This window comes from Tiliqua scincoides, chromosome 3 (assembly GCF_035046505.1).
Source record: "Tiliqua scincoides isolate rTilSci1 chromosome 3, rTilSci1.hap2, whole genome shotgun sequence".
In the NCBI taxonomy this organism is placed as follows: domain Eukaryota; kingdom Metazoa; phylum Chordata; class Lepidosauria; order Squamata; family Scincidae; genus Tiliqua; species Tiliqua scincoides.
Window position 1 is genome coordinate 89,224,441 of NC_089823.1, and position 21,327 is coordinate 89,245,767.

The window sequence follows — 21,327 nt, forward strand, 5'->3', positions numbered from 1 at the left end:
ACAATGGTTTTTGCTGCGTTCTTGATTCAGGGGAGACTCTTGACTCCCCTGCAAAAACGGAAACATTGAACACCTGGCTAGCCATACTACCTGGCTGATGGGTTGTGTTCAGGTTGGTGGGGCATGAACCATGCAGATCTGTGTCCAGACGAGCCTTCCTCTATTAGGATGTTTAATGACTTCTAAGGCCTTGTTTCTTGTTGTCTTCGAGCATCATGCATTGCACACAGCAAATTTTGTTTGTGTTAATTCTTAGTCTTCGAATAACAACTGATTTTTGAATTTTGAGAACAATTTTGTAATGACATAACATTTGTGCATAGCCACTAAATGCACAATATTTATGCACAGCCATCCTTCTTAAAAGCTTAATTGATTTTTCTGAAGGTGCAAAATTAAAATGAGAGACTACCTTGAAATTCCTCTGTAGGATTTCAAAACATACATGGGGGGGGGGAGAGAAAACTTAAATAGTGGTGCTAATCATTGAGAGTGGACATGTATGCAATCCTTTCATGAAAATAGAGGAGGAAGAAAGTTGGGAGGCTCTGGTCAGGGCCTCTGGCTTTAAAGAAAATATTGGCAACAGTTAAAGTGGTCAGTAGCAATTAGCATGGACAGTGATACCTGACAGTGACCAAAAAAGCCCTTAGCTTATTCAAAGAAAATGATTTTTTTATAGCCAAAGAAAATCTGATTCCTGGCTTGGTTTCTCTAAATCAGGAAAAATATGTGTAAACCCTTTAGTTTTGTTTGTTTCTGTAGTTCCAGTTGTCAAACATATATGTCATATTCCTTATACGTCTCCTTCCTCACTTGATGCAGGAGCACTCCTGTGATTTAAAATTATAATACCAAAAGTGACTGGTCTTTTATAACTGGAGTTGGACAGCTCCCAATTCAAACAAATGGAAGCCTCTTGCATTTAGAATGTTTAGAATGTGATGGTGGGCTTTTTTTTTTTAATTAACTATCATGGTGCCTTATTAAAAATGTTTCTTTCACCCTGAAAAGATGACAGTTTCAGTTTTAACAGCAGGGAACAGAAAAGAAAGTCTCTGTACCTTTTTAGTGTACTGAAATCAGGTTTCAAGTCTTTAAAATATTCTGTGTTTGAGAGACTCTCTAGACAAACAGCCCATTGTGCGTTAAAACTTCAGATTGCCAGGGGGAGGTTGCATGACCACGTGACATGCACACAGTCGGAAAACTTGCAAAAAGACAACTAGATGTCAGGGGAGAGGATTCTAGAACTTTTGCAAGGTATTTTTATCTAATCAAATGAATCACAAAAACCAAACTGTCTTACTATCTCATTTTCTAATCACTTTCCCAAACCCTTTACTGACAGCGTGTATGTTAAGAAAAATAATAAAAGAAAGGAGACAAGGTGAAGTGAGTGAGATGTGGGGAATGTTTTCTCATAGGCTCCATTTCTTTTCTCCAGTATGATTTTATTATATGATCAGCTTCTTGTCTAGGGCTGCAATCCTATCCACACTTATTTGGGAGTAAGCCCCATTGACTATAATGGGACTTACTTCTGAGTAACATGCCTGGGATTGGGGTCTAGGGCATCTTTAGTGCCACTGATCTGTTACAAGTTTCCAAATTCATGTTACAGTTTGTATTGGAAAATTGAAACTGTATTGGTGCCGAACATACAAAACCAATGAACGCGACTGAATAGCGTGATTGGCAGATACTTGGTTAAAATGACTCTTAGGTTCCAAATCAACAATCTTCAAATATGTAGGAAATGCTATGACCTTGCTGAGTAGCATTTGACAACCAGGGGAAGATCATCCTTTCTCTTTTGCCTTCTAAAAAAATGTATTTTTAAAAAAATATTTACAAAAAAATGTGTAAATACAAGACCTGGACTGTGAGCTCCTTTGGGATGAGAAGAAGTGAGTTGGTTTCAAGGCACAGATGGGAGCATCAAAGCTATGCTTCATAGAGCACATGATACTTGATACAGAACAAGCTCAGTCTAGAGACTCTGAAAGGTACTGTAGAAACGCACCAACCTGCAAATGATGCACTTTGTCTTTTTCAATTGTAGGAAAAAGATATCACACCTGATCCGAATTTGCTAGAAAAAGTAAATGAGTGTGCTAACTACCTAGAGAGCATGAGGAGCCATGACCAGCCATTATCTCAGCTCTCCCCTGAACTTTCAGATATCTTTGACTTTTTCATAGCATTGACTATTTGTAATACGGTGGTAGTTACGTCTCCAAATCAGCCTCGGCAGAAGGTAAGTTAAGTGAGACAATGAGGGAGGGGCTTTAGGCTTGCTTTTGGATTTATTTTTCAAAGATGTGACTGGGATTTATGCAGTCTGATCCTGTGCTTGTTTATTCAGAAGTGTACCCACAAAGTTCACTGAGGCTTACTCCCAAGTAAGTTTGCATGAGATTGTAGGCCCAATCCTATCCAACTTTCCAGCGCTGATGCAGCTGCAATGCAGCCCAGAGGTAAGGGAACAAAGAGTCCCTTACCTTGAGGATGCTGCAGTGATTGGCCCCCCACTGCAGGAAGCAGCACGCACCCCGTTGGCATGGCTGCATCAGTGCTGGAAATTTGGATAGGATTGGATTTTGTGTTGGTCACATTACATTTCACTGCAAATAGACTTATTCAAGGCTCTGAAATACTACTTGGTCGCTGCAGTTTCATTATCCCTTAGGCACTGTAAGACTGATTTTACATAGGGAGAAATGCAATATATTTATAATTCCGTAGCCTGCCTCGTTGTGTATGCCTGCCTGCATTTGTATGGCATAGTGGTTAGATTATTCCAGGTTTTCCCTGTTATCCATGCACCTGTTACACCCACGCACACAGATACCAACAAACCCTGATGGCAGCCCTGACTGTACTAAAGACCAATTCAAATATTTTTGGTTCAAGTTTTACAACACCCACCCACCCTTAAAACAGGCCACAATAGAGAGAATGTAGTGATTAAATTTGCAATTGTTGTTTGTTTTTTTTAATGGCTGTGGTTGCCTTGTGTTTCGGTTTTGTTTGTTTTTTAGATAGGATCGAAATTTTTGGAAATAAGTCATTCTGGATTATACTGTGTAATGCAAACAACATGATCCAGGGACCAAGAGGCACCATAAGGCTGCATGCCCACTGCTCTATGTACAGAACTTATTTCCACCACTCTTCCACCCACACTCAAGTGATCTTTCACCCACACTCAAGGGGAGAGTGTTCCATGGCCATAAAAAGACCTCCCAAGGTGAGGGCACCCAAAGGAAAACCTCCAGCAACCATAGTCACCAGACAGACCCATGTCAAAAAACAAATAACTTTTTGGGTTTCTCTGTGCATTTATACTAATGGGATTTGTGCCTGTGCAAAACAACTTCCAGAAAATTACAGCACTCTAGTCAAGGATGTGGCATTTGTAATGACTCTCCATGAGTTGGGGGAGCATACTGATGTGCATACCTGAGGAGATAGTAAGAAACTTTCCATTTTAACTGACCCACATATGTTGTTTATCTCCTCTCCTGGTTATTGTTTTTATTTCTCAAGGTCAGAATCAGATATGAACTCAAGTCTCCAGTGAAAACCATAGAGGACTTTATTCGAAGACTCACCCCAAGCCGCCTGACTGCAGGCTCTAACAGCAGCAGTTCATCGAGTCTGGCTACCAGCAAATCAACACACAGAGTAGGCTCTAGTGTTATTTCATCAGCATCCACAGAGAGCACTTTACTAAAACTGGAAGAAAAGCTAGCTAATTCTTCTCAGATGAATAACAATGGCTATAGTTCCCCGCTGGCCAAATGGACATTTGGGAATGAACCCCGAGAGGGCGAACTACGTTATGAAGCAGAGAGTCCAGATGAAGCAGCTCTTGTCTATGCAGCTAGAGCATATGACTGTGCTTTGGTTGGTAGACTGCCTGACCAGGTATCAGTTGAACTACCTCACCTGGGAAGATTAACCTTTGAACTCTTACACATCCTGGGCTTTGACTCTATCCGGAAGAGGATGTCTGTAGTGGTCAGGCATCCTCTGACCGATGAAATAAATGTTTACACTAAAGGAGCGGATTCCGTTATTATGGATCTTCTTCTGCCGTGTTCTTCAGGTATAACTCTCTCTCTCCCTCTTGATTTGTTTCCTGTAATAAAATGTATAGCAACCTAAGGTTGACATTCTGTGCAACACTTTGGATAGATCTGTGTACTGTTTTAAATTTTAAGGAACCATGCTCATAGCACCTTCTGTCTTTATGAGCTCTTGAGAATCAGCATCTTAACAGTAAATCGCTGGCCCTTTGAACAAGTCTAAACCAAAGAGGTAAGCTCTGTCAGCTTTTCCCAAGTATTCCATTTATTTTTTCTTGGTATCTTCTTTCAGCATTACATTCTAGTTATCATTCCTGTTAATACTGGGGATACAAAGTATTTTCTTTTGTAACTCTGCTGCTTTCCACAAACTTGTTTTGACCTCGTTCTCTGGCCATTTGCATCAACCTAAGCGTACATTCGGACCACTCCTTCTCCTAATGCATTGGCTTTGATGCAGATCATGTCTCTCCCTTTGAAATCAATCACCAAGTTAGTTGCAACTCACTTACTGTATATACTTGTGTATAAGTCGAAAAAGTTGTGCCTTAAAATTGACCCTGAAAACATGGGTTGACTTATACAGTAATCAGTATGGTGAATGCAGTTTCTAAGAGCAACTGCTTAATGAGGTGGGACTGGGACTGGGCTGAGAATCAGAAGGGTAGGGAAGAAAAGGAGCAATTTTACTTGCTGTTTAGGAAACCATCATCAGTGAACCTGACGTTCAGTGCAGGACAATGGGGAGAATTGGTATAAAAGTGCAAGGAGAGGGTGTACTCAGTCTCACAGCCCACTCCTGACTTATGAAAGCCTAGTTATAGTTGTAGGTTTGAAGCTTGGTAAAGTTTGAGAAGGCTGTTCAATGTATTAAGTACAGAGCAGAGAAGTCAAATGAGAGAGAGAGAGAGAGAGAGAGAGAGTGAAGTCAGGGGAGGCTTTATAGAAGGATGTAATTAATGGTGTGCAGACATCTAACTGAACTAAAAGTCTGGATTTTTAATTGAAGAGCATCTCAAAGATACATGAACATGCTGTGAGCCAGGAGAGACTTTAAATTACTGCTTACTTTAATAAGTTGGATTTAAAGATCACCTTTTTGGCTTTCACATAATCTTTTGCTATGTAGACATCTTTTTTTCCTTTCAATTTGCAGAGGTGTTTTTTTTCCCAGCACTTGAGAAGAAAATGTCTGTGGATCAATAACAATGTGCTGTTCCATAGACATTTCTCTTATGTCACTAACAAAATATGGAAACAAAATGAATATTGCATTTCAGGTTTACTAGCCAGATTAGATTGTTTTCTTTGACACATTTGCACCTTGTGAATCCTTAACATTTGATTTTGTATCGCTGAATATTGGTTTCAGCATGAATATCTTATCATAATTACTTCACTATTACTTAAAATTGCTGGTGCAAAATCAGCGTAATATTTGTTTAGTGAAATATAAAAAGATGCAAGTTGAGGGTTTTTTGTCCTTCAGCAAACCAGAGCAGAACTACAGAATTAAGAACTGCTTATCATTCTAGCAACAGAAAACAAGCCTGAATTGTTCGGGTGATGCTACTTATATTGTCCAATACAAAAATGGCATCTCTGGATGTTTGTTTCTTTCTAGGGGATTGTTAAAGGAAAATTTGTGTGCCGGAAGGCCACAAAACAAAGACCTGCTATTATTAGGGTTTATATGAAAGATTTCTATGTGCATTCACTAAGCTGCATTAAATATGGTCTCTGGAATACACTTGAGCATAGCGGGAAAGAAGTGAGCATTCTTTCACTTTCAGCACCACGGGTTGTTTGACCTTAATTCTCCTTTAACAGGAGGCATAAGCACTGCTGTGGCAGCACAGTAGTTCTGGATGTGGTACTGGATCAGCATTAAGGATTCCACAGAACTCAGTGATAGCCAGACTTCCACTTCAGGTGTCAGATGGGTAGACCACAAGTGGCTTTCCTCCAGAATCATTACATTTTTGAACTTTTTGTTGAAAAGCGGTATATAAATACTGTTAATAATAATTTGCAGCAATTATAGCCTGCCTGGGTTTATAGTACCCTGGAACAACGACTCCAGCCCCAGCCTGAGGAGCTCTGTCTTTGCCCCTTTAAGGGGCTGGGGAGGATGCAGCAACACAATCCCCAGCGTCACGTCACTGCCAGAGGTGACAGGGGCTTCATTTTACTCACCAACAGAAGCCTCCTGGGGGTGCAGGGAGCCCCGCAGAAGCCTCTGCAAAGCTCCCCAAGCCTAGGAAAATCTCAAAATAGAGATTGCAACCACTTCCAGTTTCACAATGGAAAACTGGATGGGTCTCACTCTTTATTTTTAGATTTTCTGAGGCTTTGGGAGCCCTGTGGAGGCTTCCGCAAGGCTCCCTGTGCCCCAGGAGGCTGCTGCTGCTAGAGATGAGTAAGACGAAGCCCCTGTTGCCCTTGGCAGTGATGTAATCCTGGGGACTGCGGCACTGCATTTCTACCCTCCCCTGTAAAGACTTACTGCGTCTCCCAAGCTCCCACAGAGTTTGGGAACTGCTGATGTAGTCCCTGAGTCAGTTCAAAAGGATAGGATTCAGAAAAGTTCTCTGACCTGGGAGCATGAGGGAACTCCTCAAAATTGCGTGATGGTTACAGATTATGTCACAAAATTAGCGATACTGATTTAAGCTGACATCGCTTACTGATCTCTGCCACAGCAAACATTGCTAAATATGCACCAGCACTGCACACCACAAAGTAAGGATTTTAAAGACGCTTGAGACACGTCATCTGTGTTCCATTCTATGTGTCATTCATTCAGTTGCTGTATAGCTAGTTGCACGGGTGCAACCCACCTCACCTAATATTGAGTAGAATAATAGGACTGCATGTGATAAAGGTACATATATATGTATTTGTTTGTTTAAAATACTTATTCATAGCCTTTTGGTTCAGTTGAAGGGACCATCAAGGCAGATTTACAGCATAAAACTAAGCACAATCATAAAACAACTACAAACAATTTTAAAACATAAATATGGGTAGATGGGTAAAACATAGCATATTTAAGCACAATCATAAAACAACTACAAACAATTTTAAAACACAAATCTAGAGCGAAGCAAGACCATCTGCAATTAATACCAGTAGAGAAAACAAACAGCAATTACCCACTAACAAAAAGCCATATGAAAGAGAAACACCCTAACTAATTTCTTTATGATTGACCAAGCTAAGCAGGCCTTACAAGGAAGGTCATCCTATAATCTGGGTGTCACCACTGAAAAAGCCCTGCATCTGTACCTCAGTTGTGCCTCAGCAGGAGAATGGACACTGAGCAGGCAACTGCTGATAAATGCAGGGTGCAAGCAGCTTTATGGGGGAAAGGGCATTCTGAAGCTTCCTTTTCCTGAGTGAGCCCACTAGTTTGCCAAGGCCAGTCCTGCCTACCCTGACTGACAGCAGTTCTGCAGCCTCTCTCCAAAGTAGGGCAGATATGTCTCACTTGCCTAGCAGACAGTATGTACAGTTAGGTTGGCATCCTTCAGTCTCGGAAGACCATGGTGTCACGCTCTGAATGGTGGTTCTGGAACAGAGTGTCCTCTCCAGTGCGCGAAGCCTGGGTAAAGTAGATATGGAGGATAGGCTGTTACCCATGCAGCAAATCCCCCCTCTCCACGTCGCTGAAATGGTCCAATGGAAAGGCAGAGGCCAATACGGTTGGTTCCAGCAGCATCGCAGGAATTGCCAGAACGTGACTGTTCAGCCATGAACTGCCTCAGGGACTCCAGCTCTGGATTTTGCCTTGAGGTTGACTCCTGAAGCCTTTTCCATAACTGGATGTAGCCACAAGGCAGTGGAGGTTTGGGATCAGAGTTTTCCTTCTCTCAGATGAGCTGCCTTCGCAGGCTGATGAGTCCCATCTACCCGGTGGCTGTTTAGTCACCTTTTACGACAAGTACAGCCAAACGGAGGGCCTATTCTTATCCCCAGCGCCCAGGGGAAAGTTATAGCTATATCAGTTATAGCTATATCAGTTGGGATAAGCCTCTTCACCAGTGGTAGAGCTCTTGTTCTGTATGTAGAAGGTATCAGGCTCGCTGCCAGACACCTCCAGGTTGGACTGCAAAAGGACCATGCCTGAAACCCTAGAGAGCCATTGCCAGACGGAGCAGCAGTACTGAGCTACGTAGACCATAATATAAGACAGCTCTGTATGTTTTGTTCCATATGCAACACTTCAGCTACAAGCATGTGGGAAGGGGATGTAAAAAAAAAACCCCTCAAATTGCTAGGGAATAGTAAACATTAAAAAAAAAGTTATACAAGAGGTTTTGGTACTTTAGAAAGGAAAAGGAAAAAGTATATGTTATACATATAGCAATTAATTTTGAGCTTCCTTTGGGAATTAACTTTGAGGCTTCCTGTGGGACGATAGTGTTGCTAGAAAAGCAGTGTGTTCAAAGCTTTATTTCTAGCCAAATGGGGGGAGGAGTATTCATGTTTATGACCACTGAATTGCAGATGTTTGTTTATTTTAAGTGCTTTACTGTTCTTTAATTATTTCCAGATGACCCAAGGGACAAACATCAAAAGAAAATCCGAAGCAAAACTCAGAATATTCTTAATCTTTATGCTGCTGATGGACTGAGAACTTTGTGCATTGCAAAGAAAGTAAGCACAGGCAATCTCCTAGATTGGTTTTTAGGGGGCTCTTCTTCTCTTTTGTGAGTTTTTTTTTTTTAAATGTTGCGTGGCACAATGTGAGATGCTTAATCCCATTAAAGTCAATAAACTTTGTGTTGGATTGTGGCTCACATAGTCTATTAACATGAATGCTGCTTCAGTCTGTCTCTCTCCTCCCACAGGTGCTGAACAAGGAGGAATATGCTTGCTGGCTAAAAAGTCACATTGAAGCAGAATCTTCTATGGACAACCGGGAAGAGCTGCTGTTTCAGTCAGCAGTTCGTATAGAGACTGATCTGCATCTCCTAGGTAAGTTCAAAGCATGAAAGCATAAAACCAGACCCACAGGCACCACTGGGACATTACCAGACATTGTCAAGTTGTAACAATCCAAGTTGCAGTGGATGTGAGTACAGTCATCCCTTGGTATCTGCAAAGGATTGGGTTCTAGCCCCACTCCCCCAGATACCGAAATCCACAGATGCTCAAGCCGGGCCCTCTGGCGGGTTGCGTCTGGTTCTATATGTTCTGATCGTATCTGTTTTGGCTGAGACCAGAAGTCGCAGGTGCTAACCAGAAATCATGTCCAATTTCATCCAGGAGATATTATGAGGCATGAGGAGGCATCCGTGGTTGGTCAAATCCGCAGATATGGGACCCGTGGATAAGGAGGGCTGACTGTAATTTTATCTGCAAAGTGACTCTGTGAACATGTCACAGTGGATCTCCATGTGTTCCTTCTTGTCAGTTAGAGGGGTAGATGAAGTAGTCCTCACACAACATGGAACAATTCTGCTGGATAATTCTCTGCAGACGCGATGGTAGCAGAGAAGAAAATTTGCTTTGCTGCCAAGCAAAGCATCTCTGTTAGGGGTAGGCCCTAAAATGAGCTCTAGCCCATGTTCAGTCAGACTTGGCATAAATCTTCTGCCACCATGACTTAAGTTGTTTCCCCCCTCACTTCAATGTACACAGCTCCTTAGTAAACCATGGAGCCACTCTGAGCATGTGCAAGGTAGAGGACACTTAGGTAGAGGACATAGTTGTATGTACTGCGTAGTGAACCTGAGGTGAACCTCCCAGGTGTCTCCAGATGACCACTTTTGGAAACAAAATGTTGGACTTGATAGACTGTGGTGTAGCTATTCTTGCATTCCTTTGTTCTTAGAACCAAAATTCAGTAATGAGAGCACAGAAACCCTCTTAGGACTTGTTTACACATTCAGGATTATGCACAATTGTTTGAGAGGTATATTCCAAAATTGGTTATCAAGTCCAATGAAAATGCTGATACACATCTGAAGTTAAGCTCTTATGAAAATGTTTAAAGGACTAGATCTGTCCTCGTAAAATGAATAAAGTTACACTGCACAGGGAAGGTCTGTGATAGGTAATGCTTGTAAATATAGAATTCAGTGTAAGTGCTAAGCACAATAATGAGAGCTGTGGTGCCAGAGTCTCCCTGTGTTAAATAAAAACTCAAATATCTGTTCCTCATTGAGCCATTTCTTTGTGTTGGCCCAGAGAACTAGGACCAAGTTAACATTTTTGAAATAATTTTAAAGAGAAATCTGTTCTCCACTATTGATTTTGGGTGTACATATGAACCTTAATGAATTAAAGTTTACTTGAACACAGCTGGATAAATATAAACAGACTCCTGTCAAGACTAAGCCATCTGTTTTGCCAATTAAGCCCTGAGAGGCCTGCTAGATGAATGGACTTAGAATGCAGGGTGAAACAAAGCTGAAGCAAAAGAAGCATGTAGAAAAAAGAGGCTTCTTTCACCAGCTTACACGTGCAATGACAAAATAAAGTCAAGGCTGCCCTTGTAATAAATAGCTGGTTCTCATTATATCGCAAGCTGGAAAATGAGAGGAAGGTGACTGACAATGCAGGTCTGTGCAAAGTGGAAATGGCCAGTTGTGATTTAGCTAATTGCCTCCAAGTAGGCCTTGCAGACACTTGCCTCAGACTCAGGACTGACCAGTCACAAATTACAAGGCTGGTAATCATTGGCTGCATAGAGAGGGCAAATGTCAGAAATTGTCCTGAGGGATCTCATTCTTGTTTATTCCACTGTATTTCAGTAGGCTTGAATTCATTAACATTCAGCTGCATGCTCAAAGCTTACAGTGCTCTCACTTTTTTGATTCCCATCTTTCTTGGAACCCATGTCACGACTCACTTTCTTGAGACTCTGTGTTTATTCTATTTTGAATTGTTCTATTAGCTCTGTCTATCTTTTCTTTATCTGTTACTGCTCTCTATCATTTTCTTGCATCAGGGATAAACGTACATTAGACCAGACCTCCAGATCCAGTCTTCCAGGTCACAATGTAGAGTCATAAACCTACCTGATAACAAATGAATGCATGCACACAGAAGGCAACCAACTTCTAAACCAACACTACTGCTGTGACTTTTCGACCTTCTTGTGATGTATATCACCATTGATATATGTGTTCTGGGCAAGTCTTTTACACTAAGATCTTGGTCATAAAAAAATCCGAATCTGCCTGAATACAAATTGTTTGACTACCGTATGTCCTACACTTTATGCCTATAACTCTAAACCTGCAGTCAAAATGTTCTGTCTCATCTGTGTTGATGATCACAGTGACTGTAATGATCCGTTTATGGTTGTTAAGCCAGGTTGGGTGATCTTCTTTAGTTCAACACGTGACTAGCATTCAGTCAAAAACCAAGTATGAAGATAGTGTTTTAACACCCACTGGAGTATGATTAACTATTTAGAGCTCCGCTTTGTGTGGCAGGTGCTACTGGCATTGAGGACCGCTTACAAGATGGAGTCCCTGAAACAATTGCAAGCTTGCGAAAGGCTGGCCTGCAGATATGGCTTCTAACTGGAGATAAACAAGAAACCGCTGTTAATATTGCATATGCTTGCAAGCTCCTGGACCATGATGAGAATATCATCACCTTGAATGCTGATTCACCGGTATGACAATACTATCATGCAGTATCAGGCCTGTAAATTCAGGGCAGCTCCACTGCCCCGTGTGCATGAACATACATATGCTTTATCAGAGGCCTTTTCCAATGTAGGAGGGTGGTATCTATGAAACTGCTTTTTCAGCAGCAGCCCTTCGCTTTACAGATAGCTTTTCCCCAGAAGAGTCACCTGGCTACTACTCTTATGTCATTTCGGAACCAGGGATGCTCTCCTGTTTTGCTAACCACTGTTGCATTATTGATGATTATGTTGATGTGTATCTGTAAGAGAGTCTGCATATGCTTAACATTCCAGTCTTTTTTCCACAATTACTTCCCCAAGCTGTCATTGGGTACATGCTTGCATGAAGAAAAAGAATTGTGGAACAGGTCATACATGGGTGGAACAGGTCATACATGGGTCATACATGGCAATTTGTTTGATGGAGAAAGTGCTATGACATTCATGGTTATCATAAGAATATAAGAACAGCCCCACTGGATCAGGCCATAGGCCCATCTAGTCCAGCTTCCTGTATCTCACAGTGGCCCACCAAATGCCCCAGGGAGCACCCGAGAGATTGAAATATCTCTTCTGGCTATTCTGGTGTACAGGCTAGTTCACACTTCTCTCCCCACCCCCCATTACAGTCGGTATTGCACAGTCTGCTGGAAATTAATTATGTATACTGAACTCTTGAAAGCCTCTTGATTTTGGTATAAAGAGGTCCATAAAATTATGTAAACTATCTAGTTCCCTTTTCTAAATCTAGAGTGAGTTAAGATCTGTATCAGCTACCTTTGTTTGGGTTCCTCCATCATTTGAGATTAGGCTGGTAGAAAGGGCCTTTTAAGGGATGGTGCCACAGTTGTGGAGTGCTCCTCCCGCAGCTATGCACCAGGCAAACTGGTCAAATTAATTGTAACTGCCAGACTAATTTTCTTTTTACTTAATTTGCCCAGATCCTAAATTGATTTTGGTCTTAGTGTGGTTTCCAACTGGTTCTGCTAGTATTTGCTTTGCAAGTTGACTAGTTTTGTTGCTTTATTGTGGCTTTCATTTTGTTCATAAGCTGTTTTGGACATTCTGATTTGAGTGAAGCAAGATAGATGGTTCTTAATAAAGTAAATAATCTTGATTTTGAGGCCACTCTAAGGGACCAGTGGCTGCTGTTAGTGTTTCTTAACTTGTTCTTCTACTTATTGTTCTTTATTCTAGGAAGAGTGTGCCACTTTGCTGGAACAACACTTGCACTGCATAGAGTCAAAATTTTCAGATATTGAAACATCTACCCAGAATTTGAAAGCTAAGTTTACTCCTCTCCACACACCATCATCTTCAGTGCATTCCAGTTTGGGCTTAGTGGTTGATGGAAAGACTTTGGCTTATGCCTTAGATAAAGCCCTTGAAGACAAATTTCTTCTGTTAGCAAGGAGATGTCGTTCTGTCCTGTGTTGCCGGTCTACTCCAATTCAAAAGGGAATGGTTGTGAAACTGGTCAGAAACAAACTCAAAACATTAAGCTTGGCAATAGGCAAGTAATCTGTTGAATTGAAATGGTTTTACATTCATACAAATGATTTGTTTTTGTTCAGATTACTCTTTTCTTCAAGGCCCTATGTATTTAAATCATATTTTTACATGCGTTGTGTTTTATCTGTTTTACTTATTTAAATGATTGTTCTACATCATTTTTAATGCAAATGCTGCATAATCTGAGCCTTCAAAATGGTGTGGTCTGGAAATCAAATAAAAAAAATTAATGTGGTTTGTAGGGCTGAATTATGATCACATTTTATAAGAGTAATTAGAAACCATGTATGGCTTTTTTAAAGACACTTGCTATGGCCCTGAAAGATGAAAAAGGTGACAAATTAAAATACAGATTTGTGGGGTGTTACCTTTGCCAATCACTCTTCTCCCTATGCATGCACGTAAACTTGAAAAGGATAAAACTTGGGTGCATGCAGACTGCAATTTTTGAGATCATCCTAGCCATCGACTGAGCTATCGTGACATCCCAGAAGCCTAGAGGTACCTAATTCCATTTCATTGAAAAATGAAACACTAATTCCATTTTATTGAAAAATGCTTCCCCCTGCCACACCCTCATTGGTTGAATTGTTGTACAGGTCCAACCTTGTTATACATGGTTTTTTTATACACGGATTTGACTCAACACGAATGGCCACTGCAAATGAGAAGGAATGTGCTGATCCCTGGAGAAAGAGGAAAATGCATCCCTTTAAAATCACAGTTTAAAAAAACTGCTTTTCTTACTGTTGTAGAGAGACAGTCATGCAAGTGATCCATTCTTCCATTCTTCAGCGGAGCCAGGCAAAGGCAAGGGGTCTGGCATTTCTAATTGCTGACTGCCTCTCTACAACAGTAAAAAAAAAAAAAAGCTGTTTTTAAACCACAGCTGTAAAGGGACACACTTTTTAATTTTTTTTAAAATTGCTTTTATTTAACACATTTTATGGTATCAACAGGGAGTTTCAGAATCAAACCCCTGTGAATGTCAAGACACGACCTTATTAGGAGCAATGGAGGGGCAAGAAACCTGGAAGTGGATCTTTAAATCTATTTTTCCACTGTTTTTTTTATCCACTAGGGGTTCTGGAATGGAACCCTAGCGAATAACAAGACCCAACCTGCTAATCAGGTCAGGGAATGCTAATATCATTCACTGTACTCTGCCCTGAGATCTTTGTGCTGAAAAGCAGCTAATACATTTTCTAAATTATAGGTGATCATTTCATTTTTTACAGAGCAAAGCGGGGCTTGAGTTCAGTTCAGGCTCCCTCTTCCACTCAAACATTCTGTCTGGACTCCCTGAACTAATTTTCCACTTTGTTCCTGCATTCAGTTCAGTGGCAATATTTTGCTTAAGACAGAGATGGATGTGAGCCAAGTTCCTCCTCCCTTGAGGGAGAATGAATGCTTAGCTGTCACACTACTGCCTCCAGCCATTCATCCTGGCTATCCTTGTTTTGCATCAATTAGAAACCTAGCAAATCTTTGAACATCATAATTTAAGAATCTCTCTCCCAAAATTTGTTTCAGCACCAGGATAGTTTGCAAATCATGCCAGAAATCCCTGGCATCTCTCTAATTCTGTAGGAAGAACCACTTGAAATGCTATGTTTCCTTGGGAATGTTTGGTGTTTTAGATTTCCATCCTCTCCATGCTGAACAAGTCTTCCTTCCAGCTGCAGGCTCACTTGTGGAAGCATGGGAAATTCTGGGCTTTCATCACTTCATCATTATGTAACAACCTGGTGACCCATCTGGCCTCTTGTCCTAAGGACTGATGGGAAAAGTTCTCATGTCTTCTCCATTCTTTGGGGAAAAACAATAGATTATTTTTGAAAGGAAAAATGGCAGTCTGTTTCATGTGCAACGTATTGGCCCTTGTCCGAATTAGAGGCCAGAGAACTACCTGCGGTTTATGGAGGGGGAAAATGGTCTCCCGTTTTGTATGTCTGCTTATCAGCTGATTTGCACCATCGTGAAGTGCAGCATACCAGGGATGTTTTTCAGACAAATCATCTGTACGATCCCTCTGGCAGATGTACAAATTCCAGCAGCCTCCCATTAGTAGAAGCTGTACTTTTCACTTCATAAGCAGGGACCTGAGAATTACACAGTCTAATGCAAAGAGAATCTGGACTGTGAGGGCATGTACGCTCTCCTCTCAAATCTAATTGCTTTCTCTTTGGAGAAGAAGCGGACAAAGAAAATTGCTTTTGCATGCATTTCCCTTCAGCAGTTTTTCCCATGGAAAAAGACCCTCTTAGGTATAACATTATTACGGTAGATAGAGAAGCGAAGGCTTATAGCAAGTAGGCATTATTTTGAAAGATAATATCATAAGGTCAGCAGTGTTTTTAGAGCCACAATGAGAAAAGGACAGATCAGCTGCTTTGACAGTCTATTAAAAGATAAATCTCAATAGAACCTGTAGTTGTTGTGCATTATTCCTGGCTTCTTCTGCCCTAGCAATTAGCCACAACATCTTTAATCTTTTTCAGAGAGAGATTTGAGTCGGTCTGTCACAGTCATGAGGACTAGAAAGAAGTGACACCAGCTTCCCCTCAGCTCCCCACTTCAGTACTTGACCATATTATTTATCATAAGCAAAAATCCCTTTCCTTCAAGAGTTCAGTCAAACATTCTTCCATTTAGCTGCACTAAAACAAACTGATTGCTAGGCTCCCAGTAGGTGTGGGGGCAGGGGGATAATAAGACTAGAAAGTCGCTTTCTCTTTGACAGGTAAGATTTCCAGGATAACATGTTCAGCACCCCTGCATGCTGTACATCAAGGTGTGGGGTGCCCATATCACCGATATTGATTTTAATACTTCCAGTTAACTGGGTACAAGAGAAATGATTCTTTTTACTATTATTATTGTGTACCAGACAACAGATGATAAATTGGCTATGGAGAACAGATGTGTTTCTGTATTTTAGACCTCATTTAATTCCTCTCCGTGTACTAATCAATACTATAGTTTAGCTTGGTGTGAAATACTATATAAAGAAACATGTCAGAATGGGATTTACAACTGTAGTCTCACAAAGAGTAGGCATTTCAGAGTTAAATATTCCATCCCTTGTCTCTTCTTCTCTTGGTTTCCTTTTTAATTGCCACTAGTCACCTCTGCTTCAGCTAATAGCAACAACATCTTCTCCCGTTGTTCCAGGTGATGGAGCTAATGATGTCAGTATGATCCAAGTAGCCGATGTTGGTGTAGGTATCTCGGGTCCAGAAGGCATGCAGGTAATGTATTTAGCAGCAACCCCAGGATAGAGTTGGGCCATATGTTTTCCATATGTCTGCTTGTTTCCCTGTGGGCTGCAACAAGCTGGTTTGTGACAGCCACTGTAAATTACAGAGGCACTTTAAGTTGCTTTGAGGTGGACCAGCTGGGCGTTGCAAGAATTACTTCAGCAGAGCTCACTGAGCAGAGCCTTTTTCTCCAAGCAATGATGAATCAAAGCAAGTTCCATTCATACCTAGTAACATCTCCAAAATATATAAACCTAATTTCAGCTACATGCATAAAATAAAAGAGAAGAAATAAGAGGTTTTTTTAACATGCATTTAATTTGAACATTCTTTTCTTTTTCTTTTTTGTTAACTACTGTTTTTGCTGTGCTTGGGAAGCTATCTTGCAGCACAACTGAGGAAAGATTCCTTGCACAGCAGAGAATGTAAGGGGAATGGGGCTGCAGCTAAGTGTAAGAGCACATGCTTTGCATATAAATCACAGGTTCAATCCCAGGGCTGAAAGACCCCAGCCTAAACCATGGAAAGCCTTTTCCAGTCACTATAGAGGCAATACTGAGCTAGAGGAACCAGTGATTAGATGGAGTATGAGGCCACTTTCTGTATTTGGATTATGGTGTGTTGGTGAATTGGGAATACTCTCTTAGTACGTCTGATTCAGATGTGCTTCAACGTGTACTGGTCCACACTAGTCCACCATGACAACGCAGGAGCCAGATTCTACAGGTTTCCTGTATCACCATGGGGATGTTTTAAAGAAATAATAAAATAATAATACAGGTATTTCTATACTGTCTTTCTTGGTCCTCAGATTTCTCCTTAGACTTTATTCAAGGCGGTTTACATAGGCAGGCAATTTAAATCCCCGTAGGGATTTTTACAATTTGAAAGAAGGTTTCTATCTTTCAAGAAACCACAACATTCAGATGTTTCTTTCTTGATCTGGTAGCACATTCTGGCCTCCATCCTCCCACGCTGAGAGCAGATAGAATAGCTCGGCTCAGCTTGTCAGCTGCTTCAAGGTCACACAGTGCTGGTGGCCTCGAACCGGTGACCTTTGGATGTTATCTTCAGGCAAATGGAGGCTCAAACCTCTAGACCAGACCTCCTTTTCCCAGGATACCTCTCAGGTGCATAGCTGTATGTTACAATACTTGAACCAGGACAATAGGAAGCCAGCATCTGGTTCTGAGAACCACTACACACGTTATGCAGTGACAAACTCACAGTTGTCACTGACCATATGCTCATCTAGGAGCAATGAGCAATTCAAGCGCCCTGGTGGAAATGCCTGTATCATACACGCATTTGCAAATACATTGGTACTGTTCATACATTACATTTTAATGTGAACCCATAAAATATTTTATGGGCGCATATTAAAAAATGTTGCCCTAGGATAGAATGACTGATGCAATGTGTAGCTCCTTCCCCCTTACATTTTACAGCACAACTGTTGTCTGGTTCTGCATCATAATCATTATTATGCACAGCCCACCAGATGTTTGTGGCTGGATTTAGCCTGGGTCGTTCCCATACGATCTTGGATATTCACAGATATTTCAAAAAACTGTGCTGTTCCAAGTGAGACTGCACTTTGTGTAGTGATTTCATTTATACCTACTCTAGGGTGTTCAGGTCTTTTTCCAAGTCTTTTGGTTTTGTGCCTAGAGTACAGACAACTATTATTATTTATTAATTTTGAATAATAATCAATTATTATTTATAATTAATAAATAATAGATGTCTTTATTCTAGGTACAATACCAAAAGACAAAATGTTACTAAGAATATTTATATGTCACATTTCAACAAAAAAGTTCAGAAAGTGGTTTACAGAGAAGATCAAATAAATAAATGGTCCCAAAAGGGCTCATGATTTCTAGCTCATTACATACCCATTATGGTATTCAATCCCCTTTTCATTTTACATTTTGGACATATTAAATGCCTTTGCTCAGAAATATAAGCTTATTGATATCCTTCCTTGAATTGGAAGGCTGCTTCATAAGAGAGACCTTGCACACCTTCCTAAAGAGTCACATCCCGTAAATACAGACCATGAATATTTATTAAATCACCAAATATCATCTTGCTGTTCATAAATGTTTTTTTATGGATGGGAATTAACTAGCAGTTCATACTCCCATACTGTTGCTTCCATAAAATGTGTAAGAAAATTGAATCTGTCAGTTTGCATTCAAATAGCTTTTTTCCCTCTCCTCCCCTGCTGATCAGAAATATACCTATGGGAGGATTAGGGGATTGAATGCACTTGAGCAGTTTTGTGGAAAGGCAAAAAAAAAAAAAAAACTTGTTTGCTTTTCTATTCCATTATAGAAAGAATGCATAGAATAGAGAGGTAGGAAAACTGAGCATCAGCCTTCTAATACCAGTAAACAGCAAAATAAGTGTATGTGCGAGCATAACATTAAAAGAGATGCTGTGTTCTTTGGGGAGGATGAGCTTATATTAATAGATGGCAGATCTATTTTCAAAACTCAGAGTCAATTCAAGCACTAGGAATGGATATTGAATAACTACTGGCATCAAAAATAAGGAGCTGTTCCACTGAGTTCTAACATGATCAATCAGCAGAACCCTGGGGAGGCCTGTCCATGTCCCTGGACTGTGTGTTCCTGAGCAGTGTTCCTGAGATTGATGAGCTACTTTCTTTGGAATAGCTTCCTTGATTTGATGATTTAACCGCTATAGTGCAGATCACAAGCCACTTAACTCTTTACTAAACCCAAAAACTTCCTTCCCAAAACTTCCCAAAAACAGTCCTTCTCAGGGTAGGCAATTTCACAGGTGTCAGTCATCGACTTGTATAGGTCATCAAGTGCCGAGACACAGAACTATGGACCAACATGTGCATATCAGCCTTTTGATTGTAGACCACTTTAATAAGCAACTCAAGTGACATTTTGTCCCCTTTCTTAAACATTGTGGCCCATTGTACTATCCCAGCAATGTCTGTGGCAATTTGCTGGTTCCACCTAAACTAGAAATAAATGACATCCCTGTGATCAAAATAACATCCTCAAAAAATGGTTTTACCTCTCCTTGCATTGCAGGCTGTGATGGCAAGTGATTTTGCAATCCCAAAGTTCCAGCATTTGGAGAAGCTTTTGCTTGTGCATGGTCACTGGTGTTATTCCCGACTTGCCAACATGGTGCTGTATTTCTTCTACAAAAATGCAGTAAGTATTTGATCATTTTGTAGCCATACACATTCCTGGGTTTTACTGAGGAATACCTTTCACTCGTTTTTTGTGGTAAGACAGTTGCAGTGTTTTCTTTGGTTTTGACCTAGTAATCATGATTCATGTCTTTGGAACCCCGAATGCCTGATGTGCAGGGCTGCCTTTGAAGATTCTTCAAAGGCTGAGATGGGTGTAGAACACAGGACCCTGCTGTGCTAAGGGATTGCAGCCAAGTAGCTATTATTTTTATGTGTCAGAAGCTATGCTGACTTCCTAGAACCATCTAGTGGCAAGTCTTTCTGCTGGTCCTGAACACCCAAAATGGCTTGGGCCCCTCATAAATAATGTCTGGAATTCAGGTGACCATGTTGAAACCTCTTTGATAACTGCATGCATTGGCTTCTTCTACGGTGTGGCTCCACTTCCATGGCATAGTTGCTTTTTTGGTGTATCGATCAAGACTCTCTTGTATCAGTAAGTGCCTACTCCCTTTTTCTCTGTATGCTTAAGCCACCAGGGTTCATGCTTGCAGAACTTCTGCCCATTGCTCTGACCCTCCCCTGCTCCTTGGCCTCATATCCAGAGGGGGCATTGTCTCTACCCCCTTCCTCCTCCTCCTGACATCTCCTTTTTGTCATAGCCAAGGGAAGCCTATTCAGCCCTTTCCTGGTGACCCTTAAATGTCTCCTGAATGATAGTTCTTCCTCTCTCATCTTGTCATCATTTGGTAGGAAACCACTGAAATGACAGTTGAGCAATGGGCTAAAACCACTCTGCCACAACAACTTGTTTTCTGAGAAAATTAATCTCCACATTTGCAGACAGAGGCCTTATGCACATGGGGTGTGTGTGTGTGCAAGGCTTAGCCCCAGGATCTCCTGCCACTTAGGGCCAGTGCTGTGTACACCAGTGGTGTTCTGCATGAGCACCTTTTGTGCCACCTCAAAAATGTTATGAATTCTGGTGCTATTCTGGTGAGTAAGCCCCCCGAATTGTTTGAGCCCCTTCTCTGAGTCAGTTCATTTATTTATTTACATGCATTTTTTCTACCAACAAGACCCTCAGAAGGGACATATAGCTAAATACCCATTATAAAACAACATTAACAGCAATTCATTACTGTGTTGATCAGCACACAGTTTCTTAAAAATTAATACGTTAAAACTAACGTAACTAAAAACTAGGTAACTAAGAATAAAATTGCTGTGTTCAAAGACCATAGAAAGCCTGATGGAACAGGAAAGGTTTTCATGGTCTGCCTGAACATTTCAACAGAATGGGCCTGGTAGATCTGCCATGGAAAACGTTTCATTGTATGACTGCAGTAGAACACAACTGACAAGTTCCAGACTGGAAGACAACTTTACCACAGATGATAGTAGCACCTGAAGCAAAGTCTTTCCAAATTGATCTTAATTCCTAACTGGGCAGGGGGTATATCTGGCAGAATAGGCTTCCTAGAATCCTGGGTCTTTTTCACTGAGGGCATTAACATTCAAAAAAAACTTGCACCCTGAACTTGACTTGGAAACAAACTGGTAACCAGTGGAGATGGGAGTGGTCACACAATCAGAAGGCCCACCTGCACCCAGTATCCAGTTGCAGAA

The 21,327-nt window shown here is 41.0% G+C and overlaps 1 protein-coding gene across 1 annotated transcript in view; it reads left to right on the top strand.

Moving 5' to 3' along the window:
- Positions 1-21,327, top strand: part of ATP10A (ATPase phospholipid transporting 10A (putative)) — a 149,348-nt gene that overhangs the window by 117,319 nt on the left and 10,702 nt on the right. Inside the window, exons 9-16 of the mRNA XM_066622581.1 lie at positions 2,066-2,260; positions 3,553-4,114; positions 8,650-8,753; positions 8,948-9,074; positions 11,543-11,727; positions 12,940-13,255; positions 16,429-16,505; positions 19,592-19,717. Coding sequence (XP_066478678.1) covers positions 2,066-2,260; positions 3,553-4,114; positions 8,650-8,753; positions 8,948-9,074; positions 11,543-11,727; positions 12,940-13,255; positions 16,429-16,505; positions 19,592-19,717 — 1,692 coding nt within the window. The remainder of the gene's footprint in view (positions 1-2,065; positions 2,261-3,552; positions 4,115-8,649; positions 8,754-8,947; positions 9,075-11,542; positions 11,728-12,939; positions 13,256-16,428; positions 16,506-19,591; positions 19,718-21,327) is intronic.